This window comes from Talpa europaea (assembly GCF_964194135.1).
Source record: "Talpa europaea genome assembly, chromosome: 2".
NCBI lineage: Eukaryota > Metazoa > Chordata > Mammalia > Eulipotyphla > Talpidae > Talpa > Talpa europaea.
Window position 1 is genome coordinate 118570943 of NC_140068.1, and position 22236 is coordinate 118593178.

General features: G+C 50.4%; 1 protein-coding gene across 1 annotated transcript in view; it reads right to left on the bottom strand.

Annotated features, from left to right (window-relative positions):
- The window catches only part of LOC311188289 (class I histocompatibility antigen, Gogo-OKO alpha chain-like), a gene marked incomplete at both ends in the record, with an annotated part of 346072 nt that overhangs the window by 76698 nt on the left and 247138 nt on the right, over window positions 1-22236 (bottom strand). The window contains one exon of the mRNA XM_084259423.1: window positions 762-1037. Coding sequence (XP_084115549.1) covers window positions 762-1037 — 276 coding nt within the window. The remainder of the gene's footprint in view (window positions 1-761; window positions 1038-22236) is intronic.

Genomic DNA, 22236 nt, shown 5'->3' on the forward strand with positions numbered 1-22236 from the left:
ACCGTGGAGGGCCCTCATCACATTCATTTTAAAAGATGCTTTAGGGGCTGAGAGACACATCAGAGCCCTGGGCACTATTGTTGCCTGGTTGAGAACAAAACAGAACCTGGTAAGAGATGACACCACAGGAGGGACTGATGAGGGTGACTCCCCCATGGAGTCCATTTACACTGTCCCCAGGGGCTCAGGGTCAAACCACTGATCTACACTTACCTAGAGCCTGAGTGTAGCTTCCTCCTTGTCTCCCTGTGGGTAGAAAAATCATGTGAGACCAGGGAGCAGTCAGGTCAGAAGCCTAAAGGAATCTTCTAATCCTGCACCACAGGGAAGTTTCCAGAACTGGGACTAAAGACCCAGGTCAGGACTGGGGAAAAAGAAGAAAGGAGGTGAGGGGGGACTGGAGCAAATGCCCTCTGGGCAACACATGTGTGTGGATGGCACTTCCCAATAAACAGGCAGGGCAAGTTCTGCCTGGGACATGGAAGCCCCCAGTGGACAAGATCCCTCACTCCTTTCCCTACCTGAGTGCTTCCTCCTCCACATCACAGCTGCAGCCACCGCAGCTCCAGTGAGCACAGCTCCAAGGAGAACCAGGCCAGCAATGATGCCCGCGGTGGGGATGGAGGACTGAGGAAGGGGCACTGGAAGGGAAGGGAAGATCATACCCTGAGCCCCAGACCTTATCCTGACTCTCTGAAGGTCTCCAGAAGGGCTCCTGATGGCCCTGAGAACAGCCTCAGTGCCCACATCCTCCTCCTTACCCCATCTCAGGACTTGGGGCTCCAGCAGTCCCTCATGCTGCACATGGCACGTGTATCTCTGCTCCTCTCCAGAAGGCACCACCAGAGCCGCCCACTTCTGGAAGGTTCCATCTCCCCCAGGCCTGGTCTCCACCAGCTCCATCTCCTGGGTCAGGTCCTCCCCATCTCGCTGCCAGGTCAGGGTGATGTCCTCTGGGTAGAAGCCCAGGGCCCAGCACCTCAGGGTGACCTCATCCTCAGAGGTGGGGTGGTGAGTCACATGTGTCCTTGGGGGATCTGAGGTGGTAAATCAGAAAAGTCATTTTGTGTTTCCTCCATGGACACTGAAGAATCCTCATGAGAGCATCCTCACAATGGACAAGACAACTGGTGTGGCAGGAAGAAGCATAAACTGTAAAAAACAGGCTAATCTGGGGAATCTGTGTGATTCTCCTATTCCTAAGAAAGTTCTGGAATGAGGAGGAAAGCCCAGGGTAGGATGAAGCAGAGGGAGTGGAACACAGACTTTTTATTCCTGACCTGGGTGGAAGGTGAATGACACAGAAAAGCAGGAATCACATAACTGAAAATGTTCTCAGACCAGAAACAAGACTGAGAGAGAAACTCGTGGTTCTCAAACAGGCCCCTGGTCAAAAGGACCTGGTGATGTGTGAGGTCAGGGGCTGTCTGTCTTTCTCAGGAGAGACGGGATCCCTTCCCTGTCCTTCAGGAGAAGCCAGAGTCTCTGGGAGTCTCTCTAGTGCAGAACATGAAACCCAGGGGAGCCCCCCTCTCGGGACTAGAGAGAGGACTCATTTCCCGCAGTGACTCCAGGCAGGGGGGGGACCGGGAGCCTCCAGGCCCCTCTTACCCGTGCGCTGCAGAGTCTCCTTCCCGTACTCCAGGCATGTGCGCAGCCACCTCAAGCACCTGCCCTCCGCATAGTTCCTGAATTTCTCTGCCTCACCCTGGGCCTCCCACTCGCGCCGGGTGATCTGAGCAGCCATGTCCGCAGTGGTCCAGGAGCGCAGGTTCTAGTTCAGGGCCAGGTAATCAGCGCCGCGAACTGATCATACCCGCGGAGGAGGCGCCCGTTGGGCCCCAAGTTGCAGCCAAACATGTTCTGGAAGGTGTGAGAGCCTGTCCCCGCCCCGTCACCCCGGGATCTCCCCGCCCACGCCCCCTCCCGCCGGGAATAAACTAAACAGAATGAAATGGGGTGAAAGTCCCGCGGGCTGTTCCCGGGCAGGTTGCAGAGAAGCCTGGAGGGGGAGACCCTGGGCGACCCCCGTCCGTGGGGATGGGGGTGCTGACCCGGCCCGGACCCGCGCCAGCTCACCGGTCTCGCTCTGGTTGTAGAGGCCGCGCCGGGAGTCCAGGTGCTCTCAGTACCTCAGTGCGCTGTCCCTTAGGATCCGCGTCCTCCCGTCCCGCTCCTCCTGCTCCTCCTGCTCCACCTGCCCCGCCCAGGGCGCCCGCGGCTCCGCACTCTGGCCCGGAGAGTCGCTGTCGAACCGCCCGAACTGCGTGTAGTCCACGTAGCCCACGGCCATGAAGCGGGGCTCCCCGAGGCCGGGCCGGGTCATCGCGGTGTAGAAAGTCCTCAGGGAGTGGGGGCCTGGGGGCGGGAGGGGAGACCCGGCCTGTTCTTCTCCCCTTCGGGGGCTCGAGTCCCAGGGGGCGCCCACGAGACAGAAAGTGGGTGAAAGACGAATGAGAGTGAAAAGCGGCTGCGGGACGAAAATGGCCGGGACTCGGGGGGCCAGAGGAGGCTGGGGTCTCGGGGGACGGAAAGGGGCCAGGACGGGGCGGGGCCGAGGTGGGGGGACAACTAGGGCGGCGGCGAGGTCGCGCCTTTCCCACCCCCGCTCACGCCCTCGCTCCCGCCTCTGGGAGCGCCCTGTCCCCTCCCTACCCGCACTCACCCGCCCGGGTCTCCCTCGGGGCCGCGGCCCCCGCGAGCAGGAGCAGGAGGGCGGCGCCCCCCATCCCCCAGGACGCGCCTCCACCCGGGCTGGGGAGACGGAGTCCCGGCGGGCGGGCGAGGGCTTTGGAACGGGAGCCGCGGGGCTGCTGATTGGCTGCTCTGGAGACCTCCAGGCAATGGGGAGTGAGCCCTGGGGTGAGTCACCAGTATCCAGGCAGGAGGACCCGCCCAGGCTGTGAGCCCAGAAGCGGAACCGAGGGGAGAGGGCGAATCCCCAGCAGTCACCTTCCAGCCCTGCACCCCGCGCTGGGGACAGAGACCCAGACAGCCACACCCCGAGACCTGGGACTTTGCCGCCCCCTCCTATCCTGCTCTGAGACCTTTGCCACACCGTGTCCCTGAGTCCAGGCCCAGGGACTGGGTCCGCAAGTCTCAGACATTTTTCTTTCAGAAACTCTGTTCAGTCTCACAAATTATTACGGATCCCATGTATAATTTTGTTACGTGGGTTACAGCTTTAAATATTTACTTTACTAGAATAAAACCTTTTTAAAAGATGTTATTGCTTCTTTACTTTAGAATATAAATAACCTGGGGCCTCCCTGTTGGCACAAGGGGTTAAGCATCAGCACTGTGAAGTGACCTGTAGCTGCAGCAGCACAAGTTGGCCAGGGAGCAACTCATATGGCACCGCAGACCTCTCCTGCCTCACCTGCTGCTCCCCTCAGCAGTGGATTTCTGTAGATCTGCCTGTTCTGCTCCCCACTCTCTGTCTTTGGTGAATCCACTCACCTGCCACACCTCTGGCCTGTACCCCAGTTCTTGTATGCATAAATAAATAAATCTTTTTTAAAAAGAATACTAATAACCTATGATATGCTAATGATGGAGTTTTTGAGTCAGTGGGTTTGGAGTGAGGGATTCTTGGGGTCACTCTGGGAAAGATGTCACCAGGGCTCCCATTTCAGCAATACGTGGAGAGTTCCCCAGGCAAGTTTCTTCACGAGACAGAGACACTAGTTATATTTAAAGGGAAGGTTTTTTACGGGGAAAAGGATGTCCTAAAGCTAATTCCATACAGGCTTTGTGGACTCCACCCCCACCCCAGGCCAAAGCCAAAGACACTGGGAACTCCAAATCCCATCACCACCCAAGGGAAGGTGGCTGGGATCTGAGGGTGGGGTTAAGCAGCCAGGTTTGGTATAAAACCAGACACGTGGGCTTTGGTGGGGGGCTCTTTTTTTGGCTCTCCGCCAGCTGGCAGTGCTTGGCCAGCTCTGAGAGTGCCTTTGTGTTTCCAGGTTGGCGAATAGGGTAGGACGCATTAAAGACTTTATTTCCCTATTTTCTCCCTGAGTTGTACATTTCCTCATGTCCCTTTCCCTTTTATTAACCTTTTGTGTGTGCCTGTAGTGGAGTACAAATAAGTCCCTTTTATGCGCGCAGGTGAGAACCCACAGCCAGGCAACCCATTTTTATATCGGGGCTGCTCAGGTTTATTAGGGAAAGGTTTATTAGGGAAAGGGACAGAAGAGTAAAGGATATTTGCATAGACACAGGTGGGCAGGAAGAGCTGCCCAGAAAGGGACAGGTTTGCTGAGAGAGGCCTGCATGGTTGCAAGTGGGCGGCCTTGAGGAGAGCTGCCTCCACTGAGGGAGGTCAATGAAGAGAAGTGCAGGCATGATACAGGTCATGGGCAGGCAGGAGGCTGCTGCCCTGCGGAGGAGAGATTTGGTGAAAAGAGGCACCTGCATAGTCACAGGTGGACAGAGGGAGTGCTACCCCAGCCTGTGCAGAGACCGCACTAATACAGTCTTCTGTTGGGGAGGGGCCACTCCTTGTGAGCCTTTGGGTTAGTTGCTGATTATGGATAACTGTGCAGAATCTGAAAGCGACCAGAGATTCCACCATGGGCTCAATCTCCATATCTTTACCCTTGGGCCTGTGCTCTAGACAGCAGTCTGATACCTGCTTGGATTTTCTGTTTTGTAATCTAGGCTTTGGTGCCTAAGGATCTTGGTTTCTAGATCTGTGTCAGTGGCTGTGTTAATCCCTTCTACCCCCTGCTCCTTGTGTGAGCCAGATTTCTGCTCTTGGGGAACCTCCTTTCCAGTCTTTTTATATTGCTGTTCTCCATCATTTGCTAACTTGACAACTTCCAGTACTATTTTTACTATTGGGATTTGTGGTGCAAAATAAAGTGAAAAAAATTTTTTTAAATAATTTGATTCCAGGGACCTCCCTGGTGGCGCAAGGGGTTAAGACGCAACCTATGAGGTAATCAGAAGCCTCTGCAGCCTCAATCTGCTCTGGATTCCCAGGCCAGCCAGGGAGCAACCCACATGGCATAGCAGACCTCTCCTGACTAGCCCACTGCTACCCTCAGCAGTGTCCTTTGGTCAATCTGCCTGTTCTGTTCCCCACTCTGTGTCTGGTGAATCCTCTCACCCCCCACACCTCTGGTCTGTTCTCCAGCTCTTGTATGCATAAATAAATAAATCTTTTAAAAAAATAAATAATTTGATTCCAGTGTAATGAATACTGAAGAGCTTTATGAAAGGTTTGGCCTGGTAAAGAAAAGGAGAGCCAGGCTAAACTTTCTCAAAGGAAGGGAAAATTTATTGCGCCCCGGGCGGACTTCACGGACCCATGGTGGGGGTCAGTGAAGCCTGGTGGGCTGTTCCCAGGTGGGCTGCCTGGTGGGTTTTTGCATTTGGCCTCCTGCATGGACCTTGACTTTATAACTTAGTGGAACAATATATTACTTTAAAAAAAAAAATCACACATTAGCACAAGACCCAACCAATATGCAAGAGAGTGATGAGAAAATATATTATTGAGCAAATGAATATAAAGATTCCAGCAGAATTTCCAGTCTAGGTGCAATTGTAATAGAGTGGTGCCCAGGAAAATGTTCCCTCGCCCCACCCAAAGGAGGGTGGAGCTAAAGAGAAGAGAAGAACCTGGAGAGGAGACAGAAGAAGAAATGAAGCAGGATGGAGCCAGAAGGAGACATGGAGGAGGCACATGGAACAGAGAGACATGTGAAGAAACTGCGTTTGCCTTTTGGTCCTGAAACAGACGTGGGTGAGAGACCCATGGGGAGGAGAGCAATGTTAGCTTTTATCTTGATTTTGATTTTGCTCTTTTCCCTCCAGACTTGTCTGGTTATTTCTGATCCTTTTCTGTGGGTCCCCACTAAAAGATGCTTTAGATTTGTGGCAGGCTTTTGGGCCTCGCTCTGGGCCAATCCCATTCGGGTGGTCTTTTACCCATGAGGGGACGGGTAACTTTGGGTGCTGGATTTAGAAACTATATTCTTTGTCTTTTCTATATAGTTTACTAATTGTATTCAATTTCCTTTCCATTACAGTCTTAAATGTTTTGTCTTGATATGGCCGATGACAGAACCTATTTAGAGCAGGCAGGTTTGCGGGGCCTGGGGTGCTCCTCTCCCTGCCCTGTAACACAATGAACACGCCCATGCAGGCATAATTAACAAGTTTGCTTACTCACAGCTCTTTCCCTTCTAAGATGCATGGCCAGGGCCTGAGCACTCTTATCTACAACGTTGGGCAGTAAACCAGCTGGCCTGTCTCTTAAAGGGCATCCTCAAATACCTCATCTTGCCCCCTTTGCCTGGCGCCCCTTGTCTGGGGACTTTGCAGCAAATGGTTGTGCCTGCTTGTAGGGTAAAGAAAATATCAAGCTTTTCTGCCCTTCCGCCATCAGGATAGATGATGGATCCTTGTCATGAATGCGTGCCTGATGGCGGGCACCTGGAATAGGGTGTGGGCATAGGTAGATGGGATTCAGCTGAGCTAAGACTGTGCTTTTAAGGGCGGCGTCACGGGGATGCCAGCAGCAGCAGTAGAAGCCGAAGCCGAAACCGAAAGAGAAGCCGAGATCACCAGAGAGCCCAGATAGAGTGAGGATTTGCTGGGGGCTGGGAGGCCTGCCAGCGTCCCGCCCCCCCCAACACCCCTGCCTGCCATATGCCTGGTGAACCCCAATAAAAGACCTGCAAAAAACCCACTGAGGACTCTGACTCCTCCTTTACCCGGTCTGCATGGGATCAGAAAACCTGCACTGTATCCAGTCCTGACCCTGCACTGCTGAAAACGATGCTATTGATGGAGGACAGGAATGAAAAAAACTGAAGAAAGGAAGCACCACAAGACCAGAAACCTGGCTGTAGGATAAATGGTTTTCAGGCTTTTCTGCCCTTCCACCATCAGGATTGCCTTGCCTGATGGGGCACCTGCAGTTGTTACATTGTTGCAAGCTGTCTGGTTTACTTCTGTGGGCCGTGGGAGGGGTATTGAGATAGGCTCCAGAGAAGCAGAAGCAGGAGAGCAGCAGAAGAGAAAAGGGGAGAAAGTAGCCAGAGAAGCCCAAAGTGAAGACTTGCCAGGGGCTAGGAGGCCTGCAGGCTTTCTGGCCCCCTGGCACCCCTGCCTACCCTGTACCTGTTTGCCACACTACATGTAAAGCTCAATAAAAGCCTAATAAAACCAATGCGGGCTCCAGGACTCTCCTTTACCCCATCTGCCGAATGATAAATAACCTGCTCTGTGGCCATCCTGGTCCTACACTGGCTCTCACAAGGATGGGGGTAGAAGAGATTAGCATAACCATCAACACAGTTGTGGAAACTAGGATCCTTCTGCTCAGACTACACAGTTGTGAAAACTAAGATCCTTTGGCGCCAAAGCCTAGATTACAAAGCATAACATCCAAGCAGGTATCCCAGGGTGCATCCAAAGGTAAAGATATGGAGATTGAGCCCATTGTGGAATTTCAGGTCTTTTTCAGATTCTGCAAAGTTATCCCAAATCAGCCACTAACCCTAAAGCTTACAAGGAGTGGCCCCTCCCAACAGAAAAGGACTATATCCCTCTGCCCACCTGTGACAGATACCTCTCTCCGCAGGGCAGCAGCCTCCCTGCCTGCCATGACCTGTACCTGCCAAGGCTTCTCCTCACTGACTTCCCTCCGTGGAGGCAGCTGTCCTCAAGGCCGCTCGCCTGCAACCACGCAGGCCTCTCTCAGCAAACCTGTCCCTTTCGGAGCAGCTCTTCCTGCCCACCTGTGTCTATGTAAGTGTCTTACTCTTCTGTCTCTTGCCCTAATAAACCTTCCCTTTAAATATAACTAGTGTCTCTGTCCCGTGGAGAAACTCGCCTGGAGAATTCTCCATGTGTCGCTGAAATAGGAGCTCTGGTGAAACCTTTCCCAGAGTGACCCCAAGGACCCCACATTCTAAACCCACAGACCACAAAAACCACATCACTATCAATGTAAGAGATATGGACACAGTTGTGTATAAAAGGAACCCTTGGTCTTTATTTTTTGTTTTGTTTTGTTTTGTTGATTTTTTTAAAATAAATTTTATTTTTATATTCCCCATACAATTGGAACCCCCTTATTTTGACCCCAATCCCTCCCCTCCCCGCCCCCCAACCCCCATAGAGTGTCTCTGGTTCATAGTTGTTTGTTGATTTTGATTTTCACTTTCTTATAGTTATTCATTTTCCTGGTCCCTTATTTAAGTTTTCTAGATTCCTGCTATGAGTGAGACCATCCGGTATTTTTCTTTTTCTTTCTTGCTTATTTCGCTGAGCATGATCCCTTCCAGCGCCATCCATGTTGCTTCAAATTGCATGTGTTTATCTTTTTTGAATGCTGAGTAATATTCCATGGTGTATATGTACCACACCTTCTTTATCTCTGAAGAGTAAATGCAAATGGCCAACAGGCATATGAAAAAATTTTGAACATCACTTGTCATCAGGGAAATGCAAATCAAAACTACCATGAGATACCATCTTACACCAGTGAGAATGGCACATACTAAAAAAACTAGCAACAACAAATGTTGGCGAGGATGTAGAGAAAAAGGAACTCTCCTGCACTGCTGGTGGAAGTGCAAACTGGTCCAACCACTATGGAGAGCTGTGTGGAGATTTCTGGACCTACTAAACATAGAGCTTCCATAGGATCCAGCAATTGCACTCCTAGGTATTTACCCAAAGGACACCGAAACATCAATTCCAAAGAGCACCTGCACCCCTATGTTTATAGCAGCACTGTTTACAATAGCTAAGCTTTGGAAACAAACCAAATGCCCTTGGTCTTTAAACCGGTGCTCAAACCTTATGGGGCTACCCAGGTCTGGGACCTCATACATGAATAATAAAGCTGCTGACCTCACCATTCCTGAAGTACCGATTGTTCTTCCTCTGCCTGGATAAAAGGCCAGAATTTATTTCTACAAGAACACTATGGAAATGTAGCAGAATAAGAAATATTCAATGATACTGTTTCAGGTTTCACTTTGCAATTAACCTTGGAGAAAATACCAAAACACCACCTGTATAGTTTTAATGTAGTATCAAAGTGGAATATTTCAAATTGTCTGAAAACACTACTTCAACATATTTGTGTAAGGCAGTGTCTGCATAGTTATAGTAAGGCAGTGTGTATTTTTTCATAGACTTCAACCAGAACAACAGACCAAATGGAGAAGAAAATATGAAAATGCAAAGGTCTTCTAATGAGACAGACAAGAAAGACAATTGCAAAAATATAAAATGCAAAAGATCCACTCTTCTCATTGCCCCGATTATTTTCAGAAATATTATTTCTGTTAAGAACACTTTCTGTTAACATGCATTGGGTTATACATATTATTCTAAATGAAATAGTTACATGATTAAACACAGCTTTATTCCTAGGGTGGTAAATAGGGGTAGTAATACCTCATAAACAAAAGTATACTTGGCGTCCTCACTTATCTGTAAGACTTTATGCAGATTCTGAAAGGAAAATGACTGAGAAGCACTGACCCAGTCCTTGGGCCTGGAATCGGGGAGACAGTGTGACAAAGCTCTGGGTGAGGAGAGGAGGGGGCAGAGCAAAGCCTCAGGGCCCTAGTCTGGTTCCCATAGTTCCAGGCCCCAGGGCTGTGTCCAGGGCAGGAAGGTTACTGTTGGGGATACCCCACTGCCCCCTTAGCCTCCCTTCTGTCTCCACCACCTGTGCTGGACCCTGGACACTTGTGACTCCCCCCCAGTTCTCAGTCCCCAGTGCCTGGAGGTTCCCAGAGAAGCCAATCAGCATGGCCCCCAGTTAAGTCTCTGTCCACCAGCCTAGAGTCAGAAGCTCCCCAGACCCCAGCAGTGCTGGTCATGGGGCCCCCAACCTCCTCCTGCTGCTTCTCTCCAGGGCTGTGTCCCAGGCCCAGGCTGGTGAGTGCAGGATGGGGAGAGAAAAGGCTTCTCTGGTGGAGGCTGTTGCCTTAGGCCCCTCTGTCCCCCCACGGTTCCTCTCAGTCCTAGTGCCTTTCTGTCCCTCCCACACTAGCTCCCTCTTCTGTCCCCCTGAGACCCACTCCTTCTCCACCTGATGCCCCTTTTCAAGCTCTGGAGGCTCCTCCTTCCCTGAACACTTTCTCCCCTCATGCCCCATCTTCCTGGGACTCAGGACCCAGGGAGATGGGTCAGCCTGGCTTTCACCCCTTCCTGCCTCCAGGCTCCCACTATCTAAGGCTTTTCGAAACCAAGATCTCCCAGGGCCTCCGGTGGCACAGTGGTTGAGCGTCGCACTGCAAAGCTGTCTGCAGGCTCTGCAGCACTGGTTCAATTCTACGCTGGCCAGGGAGAAGCCCACATGGCACAGCAGACCTCTCCTGTCTCGCCCACTGCTCCCCTCAGTAGTGTCTTCGGTCCGTCTGCCTGTTCTGCTCCCTACTCTGTCCCTGGTGAATCCTCTCACCCTCCCACGCTTCTGACCTGTACCACCAAGACCTCCCAGCTCAGCCTCAAGGAGCCCCAGTACATCGCCGTGGGCTACATGGACGACACACACAGTTCAGGCGGTTTGACAGCGACTCTCCAGGTCACAGTGTGGAGGTGCTGGAGCCCAGGGTAGAGCAGATGGGACAGGAGGATCTGGACAATGATACAGAACCAAAGACAAGAGGCACAGAGGTTCAAAGCTGCCCTACATGGCTCCTGGAGGACCTGCGCAGCTACTACAATCAGAGCTAGGATGGTGAACAATATTTGCCCAGGGAAGGTCACAGATCCCATTCCACAGTGATTTCGAGAGGCTATGGCACCTGCCATAGTGGAGGAGGAAGTTTGGGCAAAGCACAAAATGAACAACCTGGAGGGCAGGTGCGTGGAGTGACTCCCAAGACTCCTGCAGATGGGGAAGGAGGTGCTGCAGCTCAGAAGTAAGAGGTGCTGAGGAGTCTTTCATCTCCCTGAGGCTTACACCCCTCAGGGAAAACGGAATCATGGTCAGAAAAGCGCCCCCTTCTGGTCAGAGAAGGAGCTGTCTGTCACATTTCAAAACTCTGTAGTAGAGACTGGTCCAGCGGCTCCTATTTTTTCTGAGGGACAGTTAAGGAATCCAGTTTCACCTGAGAAAGAGGGGAGACCACTCCCTGAAATCACCCTGCATAGGATCCTTTTCACTGGCAGTCTTCTTAGGAACAATGAGTTTCTCCCTCAAGATCTTGATTTTTAGTCAGAGAGCATTTTTGGAGATCTCACTCCTGCCTGTCTGTGTCATCACCCTCCACCCAAGTCAGCAACAAAATGCTTAGAGACCTGCATCCCACCCCAGGCTCTCACCTACTCTCCCGGACTCCCAGACCAGGCTGGTTTCTGGGGTTTGTGCTTCCTTCTTCCAAGCATATTGTCCTGTCCATTCTGAGGATCGTCATGAAGCTGCTTCAGTGTCCATGGAGAAAATATAAACCATAAAATTTCCGATTCTTCCCACTCAGACCCCCAAAGGGCACATGTGGCCCACAACCCCATCTCTGAGCATGAGGTCACCCCGAGGTGCTGGGCCCTGGGCTTTTGCCCTGTAGACATCAGCCTGAACTGGCAGAGAAATGGGGAAGATCTGATGCAGGACATGGATTGGGTGGACACCAGGCCTGCAGGTGATGGAAGCTTCCAGAAGTGGTTGGCTGTGGTGGTGCCTTCTAGAGAGGAGCAGAGAGACACATACTATGTGCAGCATGAGGGGCTGCTGGAGCCCCTTATCTTGAGATGGGGTAAGGAGGGGGACTTGGGCACAGGACCTCTTCTCAAGGGAATCAGGAGCCCTTCTGAGAACTTCAAAAGCATCATTGCTGACCTGGTTCTCCTTGGAGCTGTGCTCACTGGAGCTGCAGTGGCTGCAGCTGTGATCTGGAGGAAGAAGCACTCAGGTAGGGAAGGGACTGGGGGGATCTTGTCCACTGAGGGCTTTCAAGTCCGAGGGAGAACTTGCCCTGCCTGGTTAATGGGAAGTACCATCCATACACATGTTGCCCAGAAGGCATTTGGTCCAGTCCCTGCACTTCCTTTTTTCATTTTTCCCAGTCCTAACCTGGGTCTTTAGTCAAAGTATTCCAGGATTAGAAGATTCCTTTAGGACTGCACGGGCTGACTCCTCCCTGGTCTCACATGATGATTCATCCCACAGGAGGACAAAGAGGAAGCTACACTCAGGCTGCAGGTAAGTGTGGGTCAGGGGTTTGATCCCTGAGGCCCTGGGGATAGTGCTGATGAAGCCATTCAGTTTCCATTCATGATGGTGATTTTCATGTCTTCAGATCTTAAGGCCACTTATTAGTGGCTCAGCTCACCATACAGACATTCACCTCTTCTTTTGACTTCAGCTGTGAACAATAATTTACATTGTGGGGTAGAATTGGAGGCTCATTCCTCCTTTGAAGGAAAGAGACCACAGTTATGGAAGAAGGTGACAGAAGAAAAGCACAGCAGCAAGCAGGAAATGGTTGTGAAAAATGAGAAATTAGGGCCTCCCTGATGGTGCAGAAGGTTGAGCGCAGCACTGTGTAGCTGTCTGCAGCCTCTGCAGTGCCGGTTCGATCCTCGCCAGCCACAGAGCAACCCACATGGCATGGCAGACTTCTCCTGTCTCGCCCGCTGTGCCCCTCAGCAGTGTATTTCGTCAGTCTGCCTGTTCTGTTCCCTGCTCTGGCTCTGGTGAATCTTCTCACCTCCCATGCATCTGGCCTGTGCCCCGGTTCTTCTGTGCATGAATAAATCTTTCAAAAAAAGAGAGAGAGAAATTATTCAATGCTGACTTTACAAAGACTGAGCACATTATTTTTTCTTTAAAGATTTATTTATTTATACAAGAAATAGGGTATAGGCCAGAGGTGCGGGAAGGTGAGAAAATTCACCAGAGACAGAGTGGGGAGCAGAACAAACAGACGGACTGAAAGCACTGCTGAGGGGAGCAGCAGGTGAGACAGGGGTCTGCCATGCCATGTCAATAACTCTCTGGTGGGCCAGGAATTGAACCTGCGCTGCATAGGCTGTGGACAGCTTCGTAGCACTGTGCACAACCTGCTGCACCACCGGGGACACCCTGAGCACATTATTGCTCCATTATTAAATATTTTTAATGAGGGGAAATAATCTATATCCAGCCAGGAGACATAGCAATGACAGCATTTGAAACTCCACATTGAGGGCACTGCTGACAGATAGATGATGGTCATGGTGAGAGACCAAGAGAAACCAACCTCATGGGTAAACACCAGGGTTTGACCTAAGAGGTCACTGTGTCTTCCTAGCCAGTGAATCCATAACTTATATAGTCTCATCAATAATTTTTAAAAAGTTGGAGAGATAGTAAATTATTGAGGGAGCCAGGTAATATACCTTTGCTTTAACTCCCAAAATTCATTAAGGAAAACTCATTGTGCTTAATAGCACCAAGGCTCAGCACCATGACAAGGGAACATAAGTACAGGATTCAGGTGGTGTCTGGTGTCAGGAGTGAGCTCCGTCTTCCTGCTGGTCTGGCAATGACCACTTGTAGTACTTTGTTCACGGGAAGCCTCAGTATGACAGCAGGTCTGATGGAATTTAGTAGTGACTGTGCAAGTGACCCACTTCCTAGCAGGTGTGATGACACTGTCAACTCCTGACACACAGGAAGCTTCTTCTTTGGGGACATTGTGAAATGCATTTTACTGATGAATAGATAAACTGGAATTTCTTTATTTTTTAAGATTTATTTATTTATGTATACAAGAACTGGGGTACAGGCCAGAAGCGGGGGAGTGAGAGGATTCACCAGAAACAGAGTGGGGAACAGAACAGGCAGATTGACTGAAGTACACTGCTGAGGGGAGCAGCAGGCAAGTCAGGAGAGGTCCGCTGCACCATGCGGGTAGCTCCCTGGCTGGCCAGGGATCGAAGTCTTGCTGCAGTGGCTGAGGATAGCATCATAGGTTGTGTCTTAACCCCTTGCACCACCAGGGAGGCCCTACACTGGAATTTCTAAAAAATATCTATACTACCATGATTCAATCCAGATGTGGGGCTATTTAACTAAAGATTTTATGGCTTTTAATTTAAAACCATCATGAAATAATTGTAAAATATTGTGCATCTAAATGTATTTGGAAAGGGAACATTGATGGCCAAGTAGTATATTTGGCTGCTGGATTTCTACCTAAACTGATACATTGTGCTTTTGCTTTTTTCAAAGTGAAAAACCTATACTTTTCCTAAAAAGAAATAACTGCCAAATATTTATTCTTGTCACTGAAGACTGGTTTTTCTCTGAGTAAGATGTGGGATTACCAGACCTTTCTGGGCAGAGATTGACATGGTGCAACTTCTTTTTGGAAGCCTCCGTCTGGCTGCTGTGCAGAATCAAGAGGTGAAGGTGATAGGTGGGAAGATAAATGTGGGAAACTAGCACAGGTTCTAAGATGGAAAATTTGGTAGCTTTATGGGGTATGATGAGGAAAGTAACACAGTGTTTGGATCTGGATATATTTAGGGATGGACTTTACAGCATTTCCTAATGTAACATCTGGGTTGTGAGAAAGATGGGTCAGGATGCCACCCAACATCTCAGACTGTGAAGTGGAGATGTGGAGCCCTCGGTGACACGAGCAGGCTTCAGAAGTAGCACATTTGTGGAAATGGCATCCGAGGTGTTCATTAGGAGAGTTGAAGCTGAGGGTTACTGAAAATACAGTGACAGTGGCAAAGGTCAGACAAGCCTGGAGCACAGGTGAAATATGTAAACTGAGAAATAGATCTGGGAGGTGATATGATATAAATGATATTTGTTGGGTGACCTGATCAGACCAAAGCCCCACTCACTGCACAGTCTGACCCCACGTGGAGAAGACACAAAGATCAAAGAGGCCCACTTCAGTGAGCCGAGGAGTCACTGGGATGCTTATGAAGACTGAGAAGGTCTAGAACAGAGCCCGAGAGTCTGTGTTTATAACAGCGCTGGTGCTGATGTGCTGGTTTCAGATCACACTTTTAGCAGCAGGTCAACACCATGACTCCCACCTGGCTGTGCGTCAGCCTCACATGCAGAGCATGTTGAAGAAGAGATTCCCAGGCTCCCTGTTCATCACTCTGAGCTGCTGGATCTGGGCGAGACCTGAGCATTTGTAACACACCCACATACATCCTGGGCCTCAACCATGTGGGTCTGCCAGACTTCAGTGGCCCGTTCAGCCACCATTACGGTTACCTGCAGTTCTGCATTCCTATACCAAGGTCAGAACGGTCCAGTCACAGTCATATGAGCCAAACCTTACAAGGTGACTTTCATACCAATCAAGAGCAGAAAGCTGGATCACTCTGGAAAGGGTGTGCATCAAGAGGTAGGACCGGGAACACCCTGGGCGCTGAGGACTGATGTATGACAAGGGACCCCAGAGGCTGATCAGTGGAATGCCTTCTTAATAAGATTAGAAACATGGCCGGGGGTTTGGGGTCCAGTTTTCGATTACAACACTTGGTCACCAAGCTGATAACATAGTCAGCAGACTCATGTCCCCTCAAGCCCTTGATGACATTCCCGAGTTTCACCCATCCTTTCTCCTTGTCCTCCTAACGCACGTAGCTGATGCTCTATGATTATTCCACCAATAAAAACGGTCAGGATCTTGCTCGCAGCGGCAGTCTGCATTATGCAGCCTGCTCCACGCCTCCCGCGTCTTTGTCAGTGTGGGGTTGCCCGATGCAACACAGCCAAATTGGGATCCCCCTGATGTCGGTGATCAGGGAGCTGTGAGGACCTGGGAGGAAAAAGACAAGACATGTGCTGGGGGGTCTGTTTTGCTTTCTCTCCCAGAAGGCATATCCAGGTGGGCATGAGGAAGTGGTTCAGCATAAGGAAAATCTGTCACTATTCCTGGATGGATTTCTTACTCATTTCATACAAATTTACAACATAGATTTTTCAAGTAAAATTTACTAAAGGCATTAATAGATACATGTGAATGTGTATATGTCTGTATATAATAGTGTAGTGTGTAACACTGACTCCAGATCCCTGTGGCTTACCCAGCTCTGTCCTGCCCCCTGAGTGGTGGGACATGTGGGCTTTATTGGTGCAGCTGCCCCAGTGGGCACAGCCAGAGGCCAGTGGGAGCAGGAGTCTGAAAGGGCTGGCAGATGCAGTGGGGCTTTCCTACCCTGGCACCCTGTGTGTGCAGGTGGGAGCTGGTGGGCACAGCTCTAGAGGTGGTGGCAGAGGGGGAGTTTCCTGACAGGGGGCAGACAGACTTCAGAGGGCCCCTCCCCCAGAGCAAGCCAGGGTTAAGCACAGGAGCCCCTAGGGCTTGGCTCCTCCATCCCTGGCCCCTCAGAGGAGCTGCTTCTGGGCAGCACCAAGGCCGCCCTGCAGTGGGTGCCACAGGACAGCTTCGCTAAGGACCTCCTCACTGAGCTAGGGATGATAGCTGGGGGGCATCAGCTGGGTATGAATGGACCCCACCAGCTCTGGCAGGCTCCAGAAGGCCGCTGCTTGAGGACAGGGCTGAGGCCACCCTGACAGCTGTGGCCACTGCACCCAGCAGCGGGAGTGGCAGTGGTTGACAGTAGGTGGGCACTTTACCAGCAGCCACCGTCAGTGTCATGGAAATGGCGGCAACCAATCTGGCAGCAGAGGCTCTCTGTCCCCACACACCACCCCAGGGCATGCAGCCCACTGGGGCTACAGCAGCAAGGTCAGCTTTGAGACCTGTCATTGCTGCTGACTGTCCGGCACCACCTCCCGGTGCTGTTGCCTCCTTCCCTTCAGGCCCAGCATTCAGACTGTGGCTGTGCCTGCTGGGGTGATGCTCAGAGGGGAGCACCCCCTGGGAACACCTCCTGCTGCCACTATGGGTTGGGTCCTGGCCCAGTGCTTCCAGCTGTTCCACCAGCTCCAGGCCCTCCATGATGGGACTGTACCACCTTACACAGGCAGCCTTAATTTGGGACTATTGGACACAGCGGACACTATCTGGGGTGACACAGCTGGCCACTGAGGCCTTAGAAACTCTTTATTTCCCTGCTCTCCTGTTTGTTAGAGAAACCTCATTGCTGTTCCCTGAGCCTGAGTGGTTGCAATTGAGCACAGGGGTGAGAACCACAGTGTCCTCTCCCCTACCTTAGCTCTGTCTTTCTGAGAGGGAGCCAGGGAGGAAGGGCCCATACCTAGTAGAGGAATCTGCACACATGCAGGCTGCACATACATGCTACATGACTCATGATCTGTTTTCTTTGAACTAAAGCTCTTGTTTAAACTGAGATCCTGCCCTGCTGATGCCCCAAAGAGTGCCGGACACTGATGCCTTCTGATGTACCAGGGGCAGGATACCCAGGAGTTTGATGGCAAGTTCTGGGGCTGCTCATGACAGACACCAAGAGTGTCAGCTGTGACAGGCTGTTCTGATGGATGATTTGCTCAGAACATAAAGGTTTGTCAGCGCAGAGAGCCCTGGGAGACACACAGGAGAGAGGCGTGTGGAGAAGCCGCCTTGCTTCTTGGCTTTGGACTTGAACCAGGAACTTAGAGACATGGAAGGAGACTCCTGGAAGAGACCCAGGGGGGAGACAGACCTTTCCCTTGTACTTTAATTTTGCTCCTTTTGGCCCAGACTTACTGGCTCCTTTCATCCACTTCCCAGGTCCCCACCTGAAGGTGCCTTAGCATTGGGGGACCTTTCAGGCCACAGTGGCCTGCTTTGGGCCAAGGCTGTGTGTTTGGGTCTTTACCCACGAGGGGCTGGGGAACTTTGGGTGTTTTATTCCTAATGTTATTTCTTCCTTTCTCTCTATGAACATTAATTCTTTTAAACTTCTTTCACACTAAGAAATAAAACTACAGTTTTGTCATGAAACTAAAGAAAACTACAAAACTTATGCAAAGCTGGGCCCATAAATATATCTTTCGATATATGATATATCTTTTTTTTTAAAGATTTATCTATTCATTTACACAAGAACCAGGGTACAGGCTAGATGCGCAGGAGGGTGAGAGGATTCACCAGAGACAGAGCGGGGAACAGAACAGGCAGACTGACAAAATACACTGCTGAAGAGAGCAGCGGGCATGACAAGAGAGTTCTGCTGCACCATTTGGGACCATCGCCAGCCGGCCGGGATAGAACCGGTGCTGCAGAGGCTGCAGACAGCTTCACAGCACAGGGCTCAACCACCTGTGCCACCAGGGGAGGCCCGATATATCTTTTTTTAAAAAGATTTATGTATTTATCCATATAAGAACTGGGGTACAGGCCAGAGATAGGGGGGCGAGAGAATTCACCAGAGAAAAGTGGGGAACAGAACAGGCAGATTGACGAAGTACACTGCTGAGGGGAGCAGCAGGCAAGTCAGGAGAGGTCTGCTGCACCATATGGGTAGCTCTCTAGCTGGGGATCAAACTAGTGCTGCAGTGGCTGCAGATAGCTTCATTGATTGTATCTTAACCCCTGCACCACCAGGGAGGCCCTGATATATCTTTCAATATATATATATATATATATATATATATATATATAAAAGCTAACTGAAATATTTCCTTTCTTTCTCTCTCCCAAGGATGTAAAATGCTGGAAGCCATGCTACTCATGTTGTCTGACAAGGGTCCGGGCCGCACCCTGATTAAGTGTTTGCATCTCATCCTCACTCATTTTCTACAATCGCGCCGACGCTGTCCCATATTTCAGGAACCCCTGACACCCAGGCTGTTGCGGCTGGTTTGCAGCAGTAAAACTTTTACTAAGTATTCTATTTTCTCATGTCAAAATGTTAGTTTGCATATATCCAATAAGGTTCTTTTTTCCCTTCTAGTTGACTGACTATTGGAAATATGGGTGTTTTACCAAGTGTTGCATCTGGCAACACCACACTGATAAAGAAATGGGAGTCATGGAGCAGGCTACATAATGCAGCATGCTGCTGAAGAGCAAGATCCTGGCCTTTTTATTAATAGAATAATCATACAGTAGCAGTTGTAAGGGGAAGGAAAAAAGAAAAAGGGGAAGAAGGTGACTAGAAAATGTGTTCCACATCTATATTTTCAGGGGTTGTGAGTCTGCTCTCCAGGCACTTCTCATCTGCTGGTTGACTGGGTATTGTAATTGAGATCATCCCACACAGACCTTCCCCCCACAGTGTCCCCGATGCTGCCCCGTCCCTGCCCGGTCCTCTCTGGCTCCCCACTGTACCCCTTTCCACCTCTGTCCCCTAAAGTCCCCATTTCCATCTTCTCTCTCTTTTCCAGGAGTCTCCCCATCTTCCTAGTCAGTGCCCTGGGGGCTCTCCTAGGCCCTCCCCTCCTCCAAGGATGGAGAATGTCAGGTGATTCCCAGGAGGAAGGCCTTTCGTCCTTGGATGCAGAAGCAGAAACAAATTACAGGGACCCTGGGATCTAAGTTTCCATCCCAAGAGACTGAGGCAACCTTTATATTTGGGGATTTTCTCAGAATCTAGGAACCAGTTGTCATGTCCACTGGAGACTAAAAATGAAGACACTAAAACTGACACAGACTTGGGCGCCCCCTTGTGGCAGATCCCTGTCCTGCCGCTGAGAGCCCAGGGCCTGGGGAGGGCCTGGGTGAGCGGGAGAAAGGGCAGCTCTGGTCGCCTGTGCTCAGCCCTGTGGCCACACGGGGGCGCTGCCGCGCTGCTCCGGATTCTGGTGGAGCCGCCAGGATGGGGCGGGGTGTGAATTGGGCAGAGTTGGGGGCTCTGGGGTCGGTGTCCTGGGGTGAGATGCTCTGTGAGGAGTCAGAGAAGCAGGACTCAGAGGAGAGAAGACTCTGGAGCCTGCCCTGTGTGTGAGGTTTCCAGCTTTTCTCCCCAGGACCCCTCCAGTCCCTGGATAACAAAACAAGTCCCTGGATTCCAGTCTCTGGAAAACAGGAAAGTGGATCATTTTTTCCTTCTACAATCTATTTAGTATTGAGGACATTAAAAAAAAATAACATTTAAAGAATACTGTTAAATTTACAGAAAAGTTGCAAAGGTAGTACAGTTCTTGTTTACCCCACACCATTTCCACTTTGTTAACATCTTGCATGACTAAAGTTGTTATTTATTTTATAGCTAATAAAGCAATGGTGACACAATTACCAAACTCCATGCTTAATTTCCTTAAATAGTGTCTCAGTGCCTTGGTCTCTCTCCTCACCTTCTGGGATACCTATAACTCTTTTTTTTTTTTTTTTAAGATTTATTTATACATATAAGAACTGGCGTATGGGCCAGAGGCGTGGAGGGTGAGAGAATTCACTGGAGACAGAGTGGGGAGTAGAACAGGCAGACTGACTGAAATACACTGCTGAGGGGAGTAGCTGGCAAGTCAGGAGAGGTCTGCTGTGCCATGTGGGTAGCTCCCTGGCTAGGGCTAGAACTCCTGCTTCAGTGGCTGCTGATAGCTTCATAGGTTGCGTCTTAACTCCTTGCACCACCAGGGAGGTCCTGTGGAAGCACAGGCCGGCAATATCGGAGGGTGCTCTTTTACTCAGGGTCTTGCCATTCAAAGGCAAAAAGCAGTTGATCCTGGGCCTCCCTGGTGGTGCAGCAGTTGAGCGCTGGGTTGCGAAGCTGCCCGCAGCCTCTGCAGCACCGGTTCGATTCCCGGCTGCTCCCCGGACACCGGAGGAGGTTCCCACATGGCGCGCAGAACTCTCCTGCCGCCCGCTGCTCCCCTCAGCAGTGTACTTCGGTCCTTCTGCCTGCTCTGCTCCCCGCTCTGGCTCTGGTGAATTCTCTCACCCTCCCGCACTTCTGACTGTACCCAGTGCATGTATAAACAAAACAAACAAACAAATAAATAAATAAAAATACATACCTCTTTAAAAAAAAAAAAAGCAGTTGATCCTGAACATCTATTGGGATACAGAAAAAGTCATCTTTAAGATCTAATATAGAAAACCATCCAAAGTCACCAGGTATGGCAGTTAATAAGGTGTAGGGATTAGGCACAGTCGGGATATAAATCCTGGACAATGTCATTAATGGCCCAAAAATCTTGGACAAAACGGCCTGTATGGGGTTTCCTCACTGGCAACACTGGAGTGTTGTATGGTGAGCGGCAGGGCCTAATGAGTCCAGATTGAAGGAATCTTTTTAACACTGGCTCAATTCCCCTCAAGGCCTCCTTCTTTAAGGGGTATTGCTTCCTCCTTGGGGTTTTGTTTCCTTCTATCACTTCTTTTATTTTTTTAAAGATTTATTTATTTTTATACAAGAACTGGGGTACAGGACACAAGCGAGGGATGGTGAGAGGATTCACCAGAGACAGAATGGGGAACAGAACAGGCAGAAATACACTGCTGAGGGGAGCAGTGGGCAAGGCAGGAGAGGCCTGCCCCGCCATGTGGGAATCTCCCTGGCCGGCCAGGAATCGAACCAGCGCTGCAGAGGCTGCAGACAGCTTCACAGCGCAGCACTCAACACACTGTGCCACCAGGGAGGCCCCCTGCAATCGCTTCTATCTTTATAGACTCTGCATTTTTTGCACGTCCTGGGGTCCCACCAGCCCATACCCATTTACTTACTCGTTCAATGATTTCTGAAGGTAAAACTTCACTTTTGGTGGAACATCTTGAGTAAAAAACATCTGGAACTACAGAGCATGTTCTGGAGGTACCTGTAGGTGAAGCCTCAGAATTTTGGGTGAAAACATAATTCGTGCGTTAAGCTTACTTAAAAGGTCACAACCAAGCAGCGGGATTGGACACTCTTCCATGTACAGGACGCTGTGCTGGAGCTGTGTGGTGCCCAGCCGGCATCCAGAGGTTGTAAGAAGAGGTTCTGTTGTGGCCTTCCTGTGATCCCAGTGACTGCTGCGGTCTCTTTGCTCACTTTAGTCAATTTAGAATTCAGAACTGGGAATGTCACTCCAGTGTCCACCAAGAAATCAATCAGACGATCCCCCACAGCGAGTGTTATCGGGGCTCTGAGGCGGTTATTGTAATGGGCTTCTTTAGATTTAGTGGAGCCCCCGGGAACGCCTATTCTTCATCTGAACCTTCTCCATGAATATCATTTGTCTCCTTTCCTCTGTAATTGGCTCTAGATTCCTTCTATTCTGTCTATATTCCCTCCTATCTTCACCGGAGCCTCTACTCTGGGCTATCATTTCTCTCCTTTCCTCTCTCCGTGGTTCTGGGTTCTGTGTGCTCTGTCTATATTCCGTCCAGTCACCCCTGGGTGAATCGTCCTGTCGTGGTGTCCTCTGTCTTCTGTCCTGTCTTCTGTCATTATTGTGTCTGC